The sequence below is a fragment of the Eurypyga helias genome, unplaced genomic scaffold, assembly GCF_000690775.1.
Source record: "Eurypyga helias isolate BGI_N326 unplaced genomic scaffold, ASM69077v1 Scaffold14636, whole genome shotgun sequence".
In the NCBI taxonomy this organism is placed as follows: Eukaryota; Metazoa; Chordata; class Aves; order Eurypygiformes; family Eurypygidae; genus Eurypyga; species Eurypyga helias.
In genome coordinates, this window is record NW_010257317.1 from 1 (window position 1) to 15,962 (window position 15,962).

General features: G+C 42.1%; 1 protein-coding gene across 1 annotated transcript; it reads left to right on the top strand.

Annotated features, from left to right (window-relative positions):
• Positions 1-1,931: 1,931 nt before the first annotated feature.
• RBL1 (retinoblastoma-like 1) lies at positions 1,932-15,577 on the top strand (the record flags this gene model as incomplete). The annotated part of the gene is made up of 13 exons (XM_010153974.1): positions 1,932-2,044; positions 2,563-2,666; positions 3,060-3,197; positions 5,350-5,514; positions 5,683-5,818; positions 7,367-7,627; positions 8,547-8,725; positions 10,838-11,014; positions 12,323-12,394; positions 12,582-12,666; positions 14,290-14,456; positions 14,899-15,063; positions 15,310-15,577. Coding segments are annotated over 13 exons (1,933 nt in total), but the record flags the coding sequence as incomplete, so codon positions are not given.
• Between the last annotated feature and the right edge of the window lie 385 nt (positions 15,578-15,962).

The following is a 15,962-nucleotide window of genomic DNA, read 5'->3' on the forward strand; positions in this document are numbered from 1 at the left end:
CTATGATTCTATGATTCTGTGTTGGCAGGGGGAAGAGGGAAATGTTAGTGTCAACAAGCTGTATACTCTTCGCCTTTAAAGAGTTGGGAAGGTAGGACTAAAAGCAGCCCAACAGCTTCCCATTTCTCCTTCATACTACTTCAGGATATCTTAATCTAACTTTACAGCACACATATAAGCCTAGAAGTGAAGTGACCCTAATTACTGTCGATGCTGATCTCTTGTAAAGCAGCAGCCGTGTTCTGGTGGCCCTTTCCTGAACATGCTTCAGCCTATCAGTTTCCTTCCTGAGCTGTGATGTCTGTGCTGGGGCAGGTCCCAGCAGGAGTTAGAGCATTCCCAGTCAAGAGCCTCTCGCTCAGCCCTTGTAGCTGCTGTGTGATACTTGGAAGTCATAGGAAGTGACTGCCGAGCACAACCCTGGTCTTCATGATCACGAATTTCTAGGACAGAGTCCCAGTTATGTAAACCAACCTATATTTTTGGCTCCTGGACTGCATGCTGGCTGTAGTGAAATGCACATGAAAACGTTGGTGCATAAGCAGATGAGTACAAGCAAAATAGTTTATCAGTAAAAGTTAGATCAGTGTGGCTTCATCACTCACAAAAAGCAATGATTTAATAGTAAATACCTGTAGAGCTGTTGGGTGTTTGCCCAACATACATGCAAATTATGGCCTTGCTGTATTGTGGCTTAAGGTCTCCAGATATTGTATTAATCAGCATGGACTTTTAGTATTAGCACTTAATATTTGAAGTGCAAAAGTAATGTTTTTTTAAAGCAACCTTCATAAATATGTGGAAAATACTACTTTTAGTTCTTATCTTTCGAGTTATGTATACTTGGAAAGCTTTTCTAGGACTTGTTCTTCAAAGTTTACAGATGTAGGGCAAGATGCATTTATTTTTGAATGTTTTTTTTAAGGGCTGTGTGATACTATTTTACACAATTAAAACATGAACATGCCTGCAATCTCCTATGGGAAAAATGTGTTTGTCTAGGTAATAAACTAGTCTGTCAAGAGAGATGTAGATATTAAAACTGGAAAAGAATTGAGTAAACCTCTGGCAAGAAATGTGTTGAGCACTTTGCTCATCCTGGTTCCGAGTTCAGCACACAGCAGGGCAGGTACTGCCTGATTAGGAGAAGTGGAAAGAACTGTGTTTTGGAGTGTGTGTAATATTCTGTGCTTTTGAATATTTTTCTTTCAAATTCAAATCCCTTGGAAACATAACTTTGAAGTTAATTTGCAGGCTTTGCTCAAAGAAACCTTAGTTTATTTCCATCCTAGCATTTCAAAATAGCTTGGTGTCTGAATTTGACACTAGCCACAAGCCACTGTCCTGTGATACAGAATTGCTGGAAAATCTGGAAGCATTCGGGAAGAGCATCTCCAGACAGATGTTCTCTTGCACATTTTTATGATAGCGACTGTGTGGAGTTCATTAGTTTCTCTCTGCCTTGCTAGTAAATAAGGTTTTTTTTGAAAAATGCCAGCACTTCTCTTGGAAAGCTTTCCTGTCCTCCCTCAAACTGTGCCTGATTTGTGTGGTCTTGTCGTTGTGTTTTGTTGTCTCCTGTAGCATCCTTCCTACTACCTTGCTCCTAGCAGATGTATTTTTCTCCTGAGCATGCTGCTGTAGCTCTTGCTTTGTCCTGAGGTTGCTCCAAAAACTACGTAGCCTCTCTTAACTCTGTTAGGGAAGGAAATGAAACAATAGTTCTGGATGTTTTATGTTTTTCCTCTGATCCCTGTGGTAATACAGGTTATTGTCTGATGAGGAACACTCAGTATAACTGGCCTCTCTTCCTTCTATTTGGGTCAGGATTTTGGGGGGTTTGGACTTTTTTTTTTTTTTTCTTTTGAGGGTTTTTTGAAACTGGATTTTTACTTATACAGACAAGGCTTTCTTTTTGTGTTCTGCTTCAGGAGTTGTGCACGCAGCCCTATGGAAAGCATTATGAGCAGAGTGAAAGAAATAGGTGAGACGTTCTGTCGCAGCTACACTCAGTCAACAGATGAACAGCCAGGATCTCACATAGGTACGGACCTGAACTGCACGGGCTGTTCCTGACAAGGGCAGCTGAAATGGGTATGTGCGCTGAGAGGGTGGAGCTGTTTGTAACCCAGAATGTGTCCAACCAGAAAACTGTTGCTGTCGAACAGAACACTGTAAAGAACTCCACAAACTGTATTACAGAGTAAAACCAAGCTTGCGGTTCAGAATGGGGTAACCAAGAGAACATTGAAACTTATAGCGGCTCTTTAAGAAAAATTGTGAACTTGCGTTCTTCTTAGACTGAAAAATTAAAGGAAACTGCATACAAATAGGAGAACTATTATTGCAACTGTCTGCAAAACTGCATCTTTAGAAATATTAAAATACATAATCCTTTCAAACGCTTATAGAATGTCCTGCTGTTCTGAATATACTTGTTTGATTTGCAAAGTCTGTACGTACTCTCATGTGCTCCTTTCTTAAAGAAGAACAAGTGTGGGTCAACTTAAGACCATTTGTGCAAAGAGCATTGGGCTTCATCTCTGTTGGTTTCAATTTCAGATTTTGCTGTAAACAGATTAAAACTGGCAGAGATCTTGTACTATAAAATCTTGGAGACTATAATGGTGCAAGAAACACGAAGACTGCATGGGAAGGATCTGACTGTAAGTAAAGAACTGGCAAAAGAGGAGAACGCTGTGTAACCCTCTCTGGGGGGGTTATCTTTAGATGGTTCCAGAACAGAATAGTCTGCAGTAAAGCAGTCTGTGTATATCATCCCTGTTAAAAAAGGGGGAATACGTGGGAGGTACATAATGTAGTTTTTACTGCTATTAAAAATGGTATAATTCTGACATAACTAACCATCTTAATCATGTTGCCTTATAGAATCATGACTTTATGGACAGCAACTTTTATTCTCTATCCAATTAACAATATCAGTACCTCATGTTAGACAGCAGTGCATCGGCCCTGCTTTATGATTCACAGTAAGGGCGCCAGGTCAGACTTCTGTTTTCCAAACCTCAGATCACTGATGTTTTCTGTCATCTCCTTAGGCTCTCTTGGAACAAGATGTCTTTCACCGCTCTCTCATGGCCTGCTGCTTGGAGATCGTGCTCTTCGCATATAGCTCACCTCGTACCTTTCCCTGGATCATTGAAGTTCTTGACCTCAGGCCGTTCTATTTCTATAAGGTAAATAAATACTGTCTCAGGACTGGATCCATATTAAAAATGATATTTTGCTGGACTGACAGACTTACAGGATGCTGCTCTTCCTTCGTAGGTAATCAGGTAGTAGATGGACTTACGTTAATGGTTGGACTTAATGATCTGAAAGGTCTTTTCCAACCTCTAAGATTCCACAGCTCTCTTCTGAAGTGTAATATGCCTATTCTGCATTCTGACTGTTCTTAAATATATTACCTGGAATGTGTAGCGATGGAGTTGAAGCTGAAAATTCAAGCAAGAAAATCATTCTGTAAATGGTACTTAACTGTAACGTGGTGTTGATCAACTTCTAGTTCTTGATATGTATACACTTTCAGTATACTAAAGCATTCAAGCATATATTTTGATGATATTCACATTTATTGACTGCAGGCTATAGTTCTGCTTATTAGTGATAAAATAGCAATAATATTCTTTGTTGCCTTTGGCTACTCCTACTTATCACAGGCTTCCTTTATTAAACTTTATTCTCTTTTTTTTTTGTTTATATAACAGAACATAATCTTTTTCCTGAGTGTTCTCTATTTTTGCTCTTTTTTTAACCTCATTCCCCTCTGTCCAATGTCACTTCTGTTTTGACCTGTTTGATCCTTTTATCATCTATCCATACGCCTCCTATTTTTACTAGATACGTAAGAGCTTACTGCAGTTAGTCCTGAGTAATTCAGAAGTGATTCTCTTTAGAGGTTAGCAACCAAAAGACTGAACCCTTTGGGAAAGCTGTATTATATTCTGTTCTCCCTTCTTTAATCCTCAGGCATAGGGCAGTAGTGAAACTGAAACAAATCTGTCCATGTTGCTGCAGCTGTTGGTAGCCTACATCAATACCAGACGCACTGGTGCAGATCTGACCTTGTGGAACGAATTTAGGATCACAGAATTGTTGAGGCTGGAAAAGATCATCACATCCAACCATTAACCTAACTCTGCCAAGCCCACCACTAGCCATGTCCCCAAGTGCCACCTCCACATGTCTCTTAAATCCCTCTGGGGATGGTGACTCCACCATCTCCCTGGGCCCAGTAACCCTTCTAGTGTAGAAGTTTTCCCTAAAAGCCAATCTAAACCTTCTGTGGCACAACTGGAGACTTGTCTCTTGGGAGAAGAGGCCAACACCACTCCCCGCACTCTCCTTTCAAGTAGTTGTAGAGGGCGAGAAAGCCTCCCCTGAGCCTTCTCCTCTCCAAGCTGAACACACCCAGCTCCCTCAGCCCCTCCTCACAGCACTTGGGCTCCAGACCCTTCCCCAGCTCCATTCCCTTCTCTAGACAAACTCCAGCACCTAAAACATATGTCTGATTTGAATTTTCTTCACTATTCGGTGTACGTTCTTGCAGCCCACTCTTACTTGGAAGCAAATTGGCATCACAGAGGCTTTTCACGAGAGCCAATATTTATTAGTCAACTTGTGCTGTCCGTAACTTTCTTCTCTGGGTGCTTGGTTTCTGTAGTGTAAATAAGTAAATGCATCACTAAGTCCTCCAGGGAAGTTTTATGGCATTTCCATCTCTGGGGCTTTAGAAAACCAGGCTGAATGTTCCTCTGTCAGAAATTACATAAATAAAGTGGATCTTGCATTGGATGTAGGGGTGAAGTAGGGGCCTTTTCAACTCTCTTCATCCTCGATTTGTACATTGAAGAGTTCTAACCTTTTCTTAAATTACTAACTTTAAAACAGTGGTTTTCAGCCCTTTCATCATGTGCCTCTTGTTTGAAAGGAAGGAAAGCTTAAATGCTGGGGTTCTCATCTACCCAGCCGAAGCACATACACCTGTTTATATCCTCCTGGGGGTGCTGCACATGGTGGGCGAGTGCGGCATGCGCTTAGTGCTTTCGTTCTGGACATGCTTAGTGGTGAGAGAGGGCCTTTAGAAAAAACCCTGGGAGTGGGTTGTTATGCGTTGATGGGACATCTGCTGTGCATTTCCAACTCCTGGCTTGCCTTTGTGAAAAGGGATCAGAAGAGGGTTAGGGAAGATTAGGATGCAAGGAGAAGGCTGGAGCATTCTACGTTGAAGAGAAATTTCAAACAGGATCCTGAAATGAATAGTGATTTGATAGTGTTAAGCGTGAGCAGTAGGACTTTGCTTTTGTGTGTGTGCCTTGTTACCATTAGGTAATCGAAGTACTGATTCGGTCTGAGGAGGGACTTTCCAGAGACATGGTGAAGCACCTCAACAGCATTGAGGAACAAATTCTGGAGAGACTCGCCTGGACTCGGGACTCGGCCCTGTGGGATGCCCTCCAGGCCTCAGGAAACAAGGTCCCAACCTGTGAAGAAGTATGTTAACCTGTTTTTCTTCTATTAGGAAATTCATGTTCTTTTTCTAACTGTACAGAAAACTGTTCAAATGAGACAATTGCTGCAGAAGAATGCAATCTATTAATAGATTGGCACAAATAAGAGAAAGCTCTTTGTTATCTGACACTGACATTTCTTATTTCTCAGGTAATATTTCCCAGTAACTTTGAAGCAAGCAATGGAGTAAGTGGGCTTGGGCATTTGCCTATGATGCCAATTTCTCCCATAATTCATCCTCGAGTAAAAGAGGTTCGGACAGATCTTGGCGGGAGTTTAAGACGGGGTATGTTCAAGGTTTCTGATATGATTTGAATGTGTGAATTGGGGGAGAGCGGTTTAGACTTGATAATTGCAAAACCCAAACTTGAGTCAGAATTAAGCATCCAGAATTGTGTGAAGGCTCTAATTTGATCAAGTGAAAGTCTAGATGCATCCAGCCAAACCATTGCTGTGTCTTACTGGCAGCAGATGGTGGTGGTAATGCTTCACTTCTGAACTGGAGCAGGTTTTGCTGCTGCTTTGATGCAAGGGCTACCCTGCTTGCAGGTAGGTTGTCATCTGATGGCTTACTGTTCTTTGTTCAGATTTTCCCAGGTTGGTTATTGTTCTCGGTGAGTTTGCTGGATTTTAGGTGATTTTTTTAAAATGGAATGATAGAGCTGCATTGATTCCTCCTTCCTAGGGACATTTTTTTGCAAGGGGAGGACAATACTTTGTCCACAGTGTTCTTTCCTCTGAAGAACTGCCTTGCTCTTTTCAGGTTCTAGGGTTATCACACTGAACTGTCTCTTGACGGGCTGAAGAGGCAGCAGCAGCACTGCCATTGCTTTTTTGTACTTCCCTAGTTAGGAATTGCTGCTTTCATTGTATCCCCAACAACATTCCGTAGTTCCTTGCTGGTGCGCTATTGACTGATTGCTGTTGCGATGTTGTCTCCTGTGTTTTTCTGGCAAATTTCATTACAAGACTGTTTGTCTTTTGTTTACATGCTCATTAGGAAAGGTGTGGGAGCAGTTGCTGTAGGTGTTTGGAAGTGGTGTCTGTGTATGGATAGGGCTGTGTGAGACTCTGTCTTGTGTATGAGAATCTCCCAACTTCAGATGGAAAATGGCAGGGATTGAAATGTTTATTTGCCCCTGGCAGCAAGAAAACCATCCTGGCAGGGTTAAAAGTCAGGTCTGCAGTCACTCGTACCTGGCGAGTTACTCAGAAGGCTTCTGCTTGGTGGGGAATAGGAAGCTGCTGTCACGGGTACCCTCAAGCGGCTAGCAGACGAGCAGAAAGGCAAAAAGCCAGAGGAACAGAAGCCTGTAAAGTACTATTGTGTGCTTCAGTCTTACTACTGAAGAAAGTGTTTGAAAGCAACAGAATAAACCTTGAGGGGAACTGGGGTGAGGGCTTCTGACTGGGGTTAGTTTAGAGAGAGTCTAAAAGCCAGAACATACAGAAGTCAGCGTATTTAGGGAATGTGATCAGTGTTCCTGCAGAGGGATGTGTTCAGAGGAACGGGACTTGCAAATGTTAACCTGCTAAGCAGACGGGAGTAAGTATCTGTAATCCTGTGTGTTCCTCAGTCTCTGCAAATGAGCTTGGTCACTCTTGGCTTCCGTGTGATACCTGGTGCGTGTCTGGGATGTCAGAGTCACAGGAGACAGACTACAGCTCTTGTTCCTGTCACCTAGGAACAGTGAACTGGGAGATGAGTTCCTTACTAGAAGTGATTTTTTGTACTCTGGTTTTGTAGTTTGAAGGTTAGACTTTCCCCTCCTGTGGAGAAGTATTCCTGTTAAGTTACTTCTATTAAGGTTGCTTTTTCTCCTTTGCTCGCTAGACGTGCAGCCCTTGTCGCCCATCTCCGTTCACGAGCGCTACAGTTCTCCTACAGCTGGAAGTGCGAAGAGAAGGCTCTTCGGAGATGACAGCCCCAAAGAAATGCAGATGGAAAAAAAGTTAACTGAGGGAACCAAGGTGACAATTGCTCCAGCATCAAGCATTGCTACTGAAAGTGTATCTCCTGGCCAAACAGTACTGACCTTGACAAGAGCTACCGTTCCAGGGAAAACAGGGCAGAAGGTTACTATCCCACTGCACGGTACGGGCTCTTCCCACTTTTCTTCTCTACTAGATGTTTTGCTTGCTCTTAACATCTGCTTAGACTAACCATGCAACTGAACATGTATCACTCTTTCTTTTTTAAAAGAACATGTATCATTTTATCCAAAAAAAGGCAAACAAAAAAAAATCTTAAATACATACTGACACCTCTTTGCATGGAGACACCGATGTTTGACAAGCATCCTGAGGATTCCTCCTTGTGGAGGTCTTGCTTCTTCCATTTGCACCTCAGCACAGATTAGGTGATGCTTTGCTTCTCAGCTCCAGTAAGGATTTGCTACAGGTTGTCTTCACTTGGGTCCATTGCTGTCTTCAGCGGTTCTGGAATTTCTGGGTAACGTTAGCAAACTGGCGGGGGATTTTTGTTTTGTTGAAGTTGGGTCATGTTTGAGTATTTCTGAAAATGATACATGAGAAATGAGTATTACACCCTTTTTTAATGTAAAAACTGGGTGTTTACATAAAGTTGAAAAGGAAATAAATGTCCCCTTCTCATGGTGAGGGAGATTTTCAGCAAGAGAATTCAGCTACTGAGGAGACTAACGAGGGCTGCATACAACCTGCTGTCAGGCTTGTAGAAAAGAAAGGGAATGCCCCTTGCTCCCAAAAGGGTGGAACACTGACTGTGGAAACTGTGATTTCTTCTAAACCCTGTACTTTCAGATAGTTTTAGGAATGTTCCTTCACGTTCATGTCCTTTCTTTAAGCATTACTAGAAATGTGATTTCTGATAATTTCTGAAGACTTTGAGGGGCGAGGGGCTTTTTGGCATCCAGTACAGAAGGCTGAGATGTCTTCAGTATGAAAAGTTTGTGAATGAAGTTTGGATCTGCAGTTTAACTCTGCAGCACGAGGAGAGCAAACGGTTTATTTCTGGGTGTGTGTGTCGTCTCCAGGTATTGCAAATGAAGTGGGTGGGATCACACTGATACCCATTTCAGTGAATTTAGGTCAGCCGTGTAAAGTGGAGGCTCAGGCTCCCTGCCACCCTCAGGTGAATCAAGCACAAGAAGCACATCTGTCCTCAGCAAACAGACCAAAGAAAACGGGATCCTTGGCACTGTTTTACAGAAAGGTGAGTGTCTTTATTTGGAAGTCACGCTTTACTACCATTTGTGGGCATGCTGAAACGTGTCTCATTGGGCAGTTTTCGGTACCTTTCAGCCTTCACCTACCTCTCCTTTGGCATGAGCAGTTCATATATACCTGGGAGGAGAAGGGAAAGGGTCTTGTCCAGTGTTGCAGAGAATCTAATTTTCCCCCTTCTCCTCCACATGAGATATTTCTTCTTCTTCTTTTAATTAGCAGCTTCTATAACTTCCTAGCTAAGAAGTATCAGTAGTTTTTACTTCTCTAGTCTATCTTTACTGACTCCCACATTTGCAAGGGTTAGACGTATCAGAAACGAGACTATTCTCCTGTGTCTTGGTCATTCCAATCTACTGGTTCGGATCCTGCATCTGGAGATTCTCTTGCAGTTCTGAGGTCTGCCCAGTAGTGCTGATCGTGCTGGCGTGGGGCCTCAGAAAGCAGTGATGAATAACATCCTGTCTGAAGGTTTCTGGAAAAAAGGAACTTCTTGAAATAATGATTTAAGGGGTCAGTTAAGAACTAGGTATGCTTCAGACAAACTTCAGATTACCTGTTTCTAGTTGTTTCATTTCCAGTGTGGAGTGTGTGAGGGGTCTTTGGAGGAGCCAGGCGTAACTGGCCTAAGTGAATCTCTCAAAAATATTAGATGATTTTTTTTTTCTACTATTTTCTTGCTAGAAAGTTATTTTCAGAGGTTTTTCCCCTTTTTGCTTATTTGTATTGTAAACCTAGAGAATTCTGCACTGAACAATCTTTAAGGTAAATCTTAATACAGAAACTAATTCCTGGAAACACTTGTAAGCCACATCCTGTCTGAACTATTGGTGCTTTATTTTGTATCGTGACAGTCTGTCTCTGCGAATGCATTAAGGGATTGGCCAGCTGCCAGGCCTGAACCGACTGCATTTTGGAATGAAGCCGGGGAACACTTCAGCCGTAGCTATGTGTTCAACAAACCATCTGGAAGGCAACATGTATTCCTCTTAATTATGAAAGGGAACTGAAATGTTCGCTTAAATTTGACTCTAAATTTTCCCCTTCTATTTAAAGTGATCATATTCAAAATGGTAGTTTTTCCCTACTTTGCTTTCTTGTTCCTGTTCAGTAGAGCAAGTGAAAATGAAAGTGTAACGAAAAATCACGCTGCCAGGAGCCAGTGTTCACAAAGGAGACAGAGGAGTCCTGTAAAAAAATAATAATATAACTTTATTGGAATAAAGGGAGAGTCCACGGGACATATTCCTGGGGGTCTCTCAACCTACAGAGGGACGCAGACCTCTTTTATCCTACTTTTCCCGGCCGCAAGAGACCCTCCTCATTTCCCCATTGGCTGAGGTACTCTGAGTGTACAGACTTCCCGATCCACCTGAGAATTTCAAGACAAAAACATTCTTTAGATTTCCAGATATTCAGGGAGTTAATACATTTAACACATTCCGCGGGGGGGTGTGTGTGTGTGTTAAGTTATTAAAATAATTTACATATTCAGGAGACCACGTAGTTTCGATATTTTTTCTTAAGTCTGCTTCACACAGGTTTCTTTTGTTCCTTGTCCTGAGCCTGGGTGCGCACAGGCTTCTTTTGTAAAGACATGAAACTAGTGTTCCTCTCAAAAGTAACTTTGTGCTTTCCAGCATAATGGATAGGCCTGATTACTATCCATGAAGCAAGAACTTCTGAAATAAATTGAAGAAGGCTAATGTTGCACTTGACAGTTATTTCAGGTTTTGAGACAGATTTTTGATAATGAAAAAGAAAAAAGAAACCCATCAGTTTGCTAATCTAAGACGATACTTAACCATAATTAAAGTATGTCCCTTAGTGCTTGATGGAAGCACTCCGTTACAGCGAGTGATCAGCTGTAGCAGCTGTAGTACGACTACAGCAGGTTTAGGTGGATTTCCTATAAGCATTAGAGATCCAGCATCTCGGCAGAGTTGATAACTTGCCTTTGGAGACATTGTCTTGGGCAGAGGGAGGAAATCTTGCAGAAACTACCTATTCCAATACAGAACAGCTCTACTCTGAGGACTCGTTTTTGGAGACTAGGTTAAGGTCATTTGGCTTGACACTTTACTGTGTCTCTTTTGTGCAGGTTTATCATCTGGCAAGTGTGCGCTTGCGTGATCTGTGCTTGAAACTGGATGTTTCCAATGACTTGCGCAGGAAGATATGGACATGCTTTGAATTCACCTTGGTTCATTGTGCTGATCTAATGAAGGACAGACATTTGGACCAGCTCCTCCTCTGTGCCTTCTACATCATGGCAAAGGTAATGGGTAGTTTTATAAAATTTGGGGAATTTTATGTCCATTGAAAAGGTAAATCATGTTGACAGTTTATAATTTAATTCCTTTATTCATGCCATGTTACTGGAGGGAGGGGAGAAGTCCGTCCAAGAAGGGGATGAAGTCCCAGTATATTTTTCCCTTGTTTTGCATAATATTCAAAGTTCCCATCAACCAGCCAGTTGGTTAAGAGAGGATTTTTCCTCTTCCTGAGCGCTTCATGATGAGCGCTGGTCTCGTTGACCAAAGGCCTCTTAGCTGTAGAAGATTCAGGGGTTGAGCTGGTTGCCTATTAGTCGTACTTCTTCATGTCTTACTAATTTGCCAGCACTGATTCAAGGCGTTACTAAGTCGGACTATGAAACTGGAGTACTGGCTTGACTCACAGTTGAGAGCTGATGGTTATGATAGCCATCGAGTTTGATTCAGGTGCAAATTCAGGCAGGTGAAACTCAAACACTGGGAATGGGTTACCTTTTCTTCTTGAGGAAGACAAATGAAGAGGTGCTCTTTCTGTGGAGGGAAGCGTGTTCAGACTGTGACTATCTGTCCTTGTAATAACTGTAGCATAGTTTAGGCTTTGCCATTGACACTGATAGCTGTAGAAAAGCAAAACCACTGAATAGTTAGCCTCTGCCTACTGTCATGCGTTTGTCAGTTGTTTCTTTTGGGGAGGAGGAAGGCAGAGAGTTTGGTGTTTGTTTGTGTTTTGGGGTGGTTTTGTTTATTTTAAATACAGGCTTCTGAGTGCTGCCTCCATTGCAGTGCAAGACCTGACAGTTTAGCCAGAGACCTTGACACGTTCTCTCCTGGCTCCAACTAAAAAATTGTTGCTCATCAGCTGTTAAAATTACAGATGCATGTCTGAAACAAGTCCTTTCATACTTCAAAATAGGTCATGTGTTACAGAAAGCTGAAATTGCATGTGTGTATATATACCTGCTTAGTGTCTGTTCAGGATTTCCTCACTTGCTGTTTAGAAAAGTTAAGGGGTCCAATTTTCAAATTTACAAATACTTTTTTGACTTAATATTTCTCTTCTTTAATTCGTAGTGTCACTAGAAGAAAAGTTGGTAAAAAAAATCATTCCTAAGCATCGTAATCATCAAAAGGCTTTACTAGCTAAGAAACAAGTGATGCCTGAACAAGAAAAATGCTTGTTTTTCCATTTTCTCATCACCAGAAATAAGTTTTAAAATTACGTATTTATGGTAGTACTCACACAAAAGCTGTGCAGAGGGAAGCTAATTGAATGGGCTAAACCTGAGCAGCCCCAGCCTTTTCTTTTCCAGGTAACGAAAGAGGAAAGAACGTTTCAGGACATAATGAAAAGTTACAGAAATCAGCCCCAAGCAAACAGCCATGTGAGTATACTATTGCTTTTCCTTTTTATAAATCCCAGGTGGAGGTGACTTTTCCAGTGTTTATGCTGATAAGGGGAAAGTCAAATCCTCTTTGGTGTTACATTCATTCTTGTTTAGATGGATTTCGTTTAGTCTTCTAACTTCCTTGTTTTTCTTGACAAGAGTGTTTTTCCCTGGTGTCCCATAGGTTTACAGGAGTGTCTTGTTGAGAAATATTTCTGCTGATGTCCTGCTGGGGAAAAATGCAAGCCAAGATGTGGAGATGGCAGAAGGTAGGTAGAGCAAAGCAATCTGCTCTTCTTAAAAACGTACTTGTGGGCTTTTAAAGAACTTAGCTGTCAAGTAATAACGAGAAGTGAAGTAAGTTTTACAGTTTTAAATGTACTAAAGAAAAATAAAAGTTGAAAAAGAAACCATAATGTCAGTAGCTCTCCTGTGTGTTAGATATGGAGAATATGCTTCCTATTTGGAAAAAATGTTTGTTTCCTAAAATTAGTTGCTTGAGATTGAAGTCTTTCCTTAGTGTGTTGGTGATGTTGTAGCTCTTGGACAGCCATACTGGTTAACAAAGAAAGATGAACAGTACCTGCAATATTATGATGCGTGTTTTTCTTAAACCTGAAGGCTTAAATAAGGAGAACTTGTTTCAGGGAAAAAAAGGTGACTCTAAGACCACCATTTTCTTATACTCAGGTTTCTTTTACATAGCTGATGTTTTCTTTTCTCTGAGTTAGAGGAGAAAGGGGTAAGAGTAGTACAGTGATGTGTCAGGAAACTGGGAGATCACAAGCCCATGTATGAACCCGTGAGCAGAGCACATCTGCAGCCAGGATGCACACAAATTTAGAAGACTCTTCCATATAGTCAATTCCCACTGTAATTAGGACTCACCTGCTTGAGAAGTATTAGAGCTGTGTTTTAAATGCCCTCTGGGGATTCCGCTGGGGTCCAGGGAAGTGCTGCTCTGTAGGTTCAGCATCCTGTCTGGCAGCTCCGCAGTTCTTGCCTGTTGGAGAGCATTTGAAGTGACACTGGGCTCCACTGTCTTGTCAGACAAATGTACAAAGTTCTTCAGTTGCTTTCCCTGCCAGACTTTTTCTTCAGTTAGTAGCCTCATACCTCCTTCATCTGGTGTTAACTCCCGCTCTTCTGACACCGCTTCCAGCAACATAAGATTGTGTTGTGACACAAGGCAGGCAGCTAAGGAGTAACGCTTACGGGAATCAGCTGAAGCTCTGATGTTTGTCTCCTAGGACACTGCTTACCAGAGGCTTTATTCGGTGGTGTCCCGTTCTGCTTGGCAGGAAGCAGGATGGAGGATGAAACACAGCAGGTTGTGTTCAGTAGCAGTGCAGCTTCATTAAGGGAGAGAGAACGTTAGCAGAGATGTGCTTGCTGTGTGGCTGCAGCTTTTCCCACTGAAGAGCTGTTCCTAATACACCTGAACAAATAGCGCCACGCTTTCCTTGCAGCAGACACGAGTTGAGCAGAGCTGTTCACTGTCAGCTGATCAGTAGAAACTCTCATGGAAGCTAAAAGCTGGGAGTTGTCAAACTGCTTGAAACTTCATTTTAAGAGCAGTGAATCCCCCAAAATAAGTACAGGAAAAGGTGTCAATTTTTTTTTTTGCTACAGCTATTTCCAAGTTTGGAATAAAGATTTGTGTTGGTGTTTTTACCCATAATCCACTGGCCTGCTAGCAGCAATTTGTAGCTCCTCCTAATGTTCATAACCACTTACAGCACACCCTGCTGCTATCACAAGCGCAGTTCTTTGTCATTAACTCATCAATTTATGGAAGAGTTCTTGCCAGTTGGGTAGTATAAGTTGGAATCTGAAGTGTGCAGTTTGCTGATACTCTGTCTCTGAAATCTGAAACACTCTCTTGTTGTTAGACTCATCTGGGAAAACCGGCAGTTCCTCGGGACGATCTGCAGCAGAGAACTCCGGTGAGCCGGGAGCAGAGGAGAGAGGAGATCTGATTAAATTTTACAATGCAGTCTACGTAGGAAGAGTAAAATCATTTGCACTGAAGTACGATATCACAAACCAGGATCATGTAGTAAGTATTTTTGAATTTTGCTCTGTCTAATAACTAGACACAGAGTAGCTTTTCCTGACAGTTAGCCGTGTGTCAGTAACTTCGTCGTGTTACTCGCTTTGTGTGGTTACAGGAGGCAGGTAGTGGTAGGTAATGATGCTATGAGGACTTCCTTTAACAGCCTTTCCAGAGGACAGATGCAGTTCAGTTTACAACCCTGGTTTCAGCTTCTTTGTACTGATGCGACGCACACCTACTCAGAGGCCTGTGGAGTGTCTGTGTAATGCATCTGGAAAATAGATTTGTGCTGTTGTTTGGTGGATACTTGATCTGTTCTTTAACTGTTACAGGATAAAGATCTTCTAAAGGAGACCCGGAAGTGTATTAATCTTTCCTTCTGTGAAGTTACTGCTCTTAAATACCTTCTGATTCAGCTGCTCTCCACATTTGTCCCCTCTTACAGATGGAAGCCCCTCCCTTGTCTCCATTCCCCAGCATTAAGCAACAGCCAGTGTCTCCTCGACGGATCTCTCAGCAGCACTCTGTTTACATTTCGCCTCACAAGAACGGTGCCTGCTTGACACCTCGAACTGCACTACTGTATAAATTTAGTGGCAGCCCTTCCAAGGTAACAAGCAAAAAGGTTGAAAAGGATCCGTTTGAGAGGGGGTTAATTAACCTCCTAATTAGGGTGTGTTCTAATGCAGTGAGGTTTCATTGTACTAGTCGGTCAGCGTGCGGTGAGGGTAGAACTCTGTAGAATCCATCACTCGCTCAGCAAAGCGGGTCAGAATAACTTTCTGTTCTCAGATAACTGAAAACCAGAGTTTGAAATGGACTTGCAGTAACTCACAATTTTTTACCTTGATCACAGAGTTTGAAGGACATCAACAATATGATAAAACAAGGTGAACACAGGAGTAAGAAACGAGCGATAACAATTGATAGTGACACTGAATCCCCTACGAAACGCCTCTGCCAGGAAAATGATGATGTTCTACTTAAACGTCTCCAGGATGTTGTCAGTGAAAGAGCAAATCATTAAACCTGCCGGTCTGCTGTGGGAACTAAAAGCTACGGAGTTGGATACAGCTGCTGTGCCCTTTATTTCTCGCTTTTGTGTACAGACAAGTGCCAGGTTTCTTTAATGCTGAACTTTTACCTGACTTCCACAGGAAGGGTAAAGGAAAGCAAGGGTAAAGTAGTAAACACCAGAGAGTGAGAGGTGGTGATGATCTTCACTCCCAAAGGCCACCCTATTTGAGCAGTTTCAGCAAAAGAGGGATCTGTAGAAAGCCACGCTGGGTGTTCCTAGGCCTAATTTGGAGCACTGCGAGTTGTGTGTCTAACTCGGCTTCTGGTAATAGTGGGTTTATGTTTGGCGTAAGAATTATAAGGAAATTAATGAACTAATTTGTTTCCTCAAGCCTCTGTTATTTGGGAAAGAAACTTTTTAAAGTGCCTTATTTTAAAAGAATGTGGAATTCTATGAATTATTTCACTGTGGAGACACTGGAGTGGAGAACA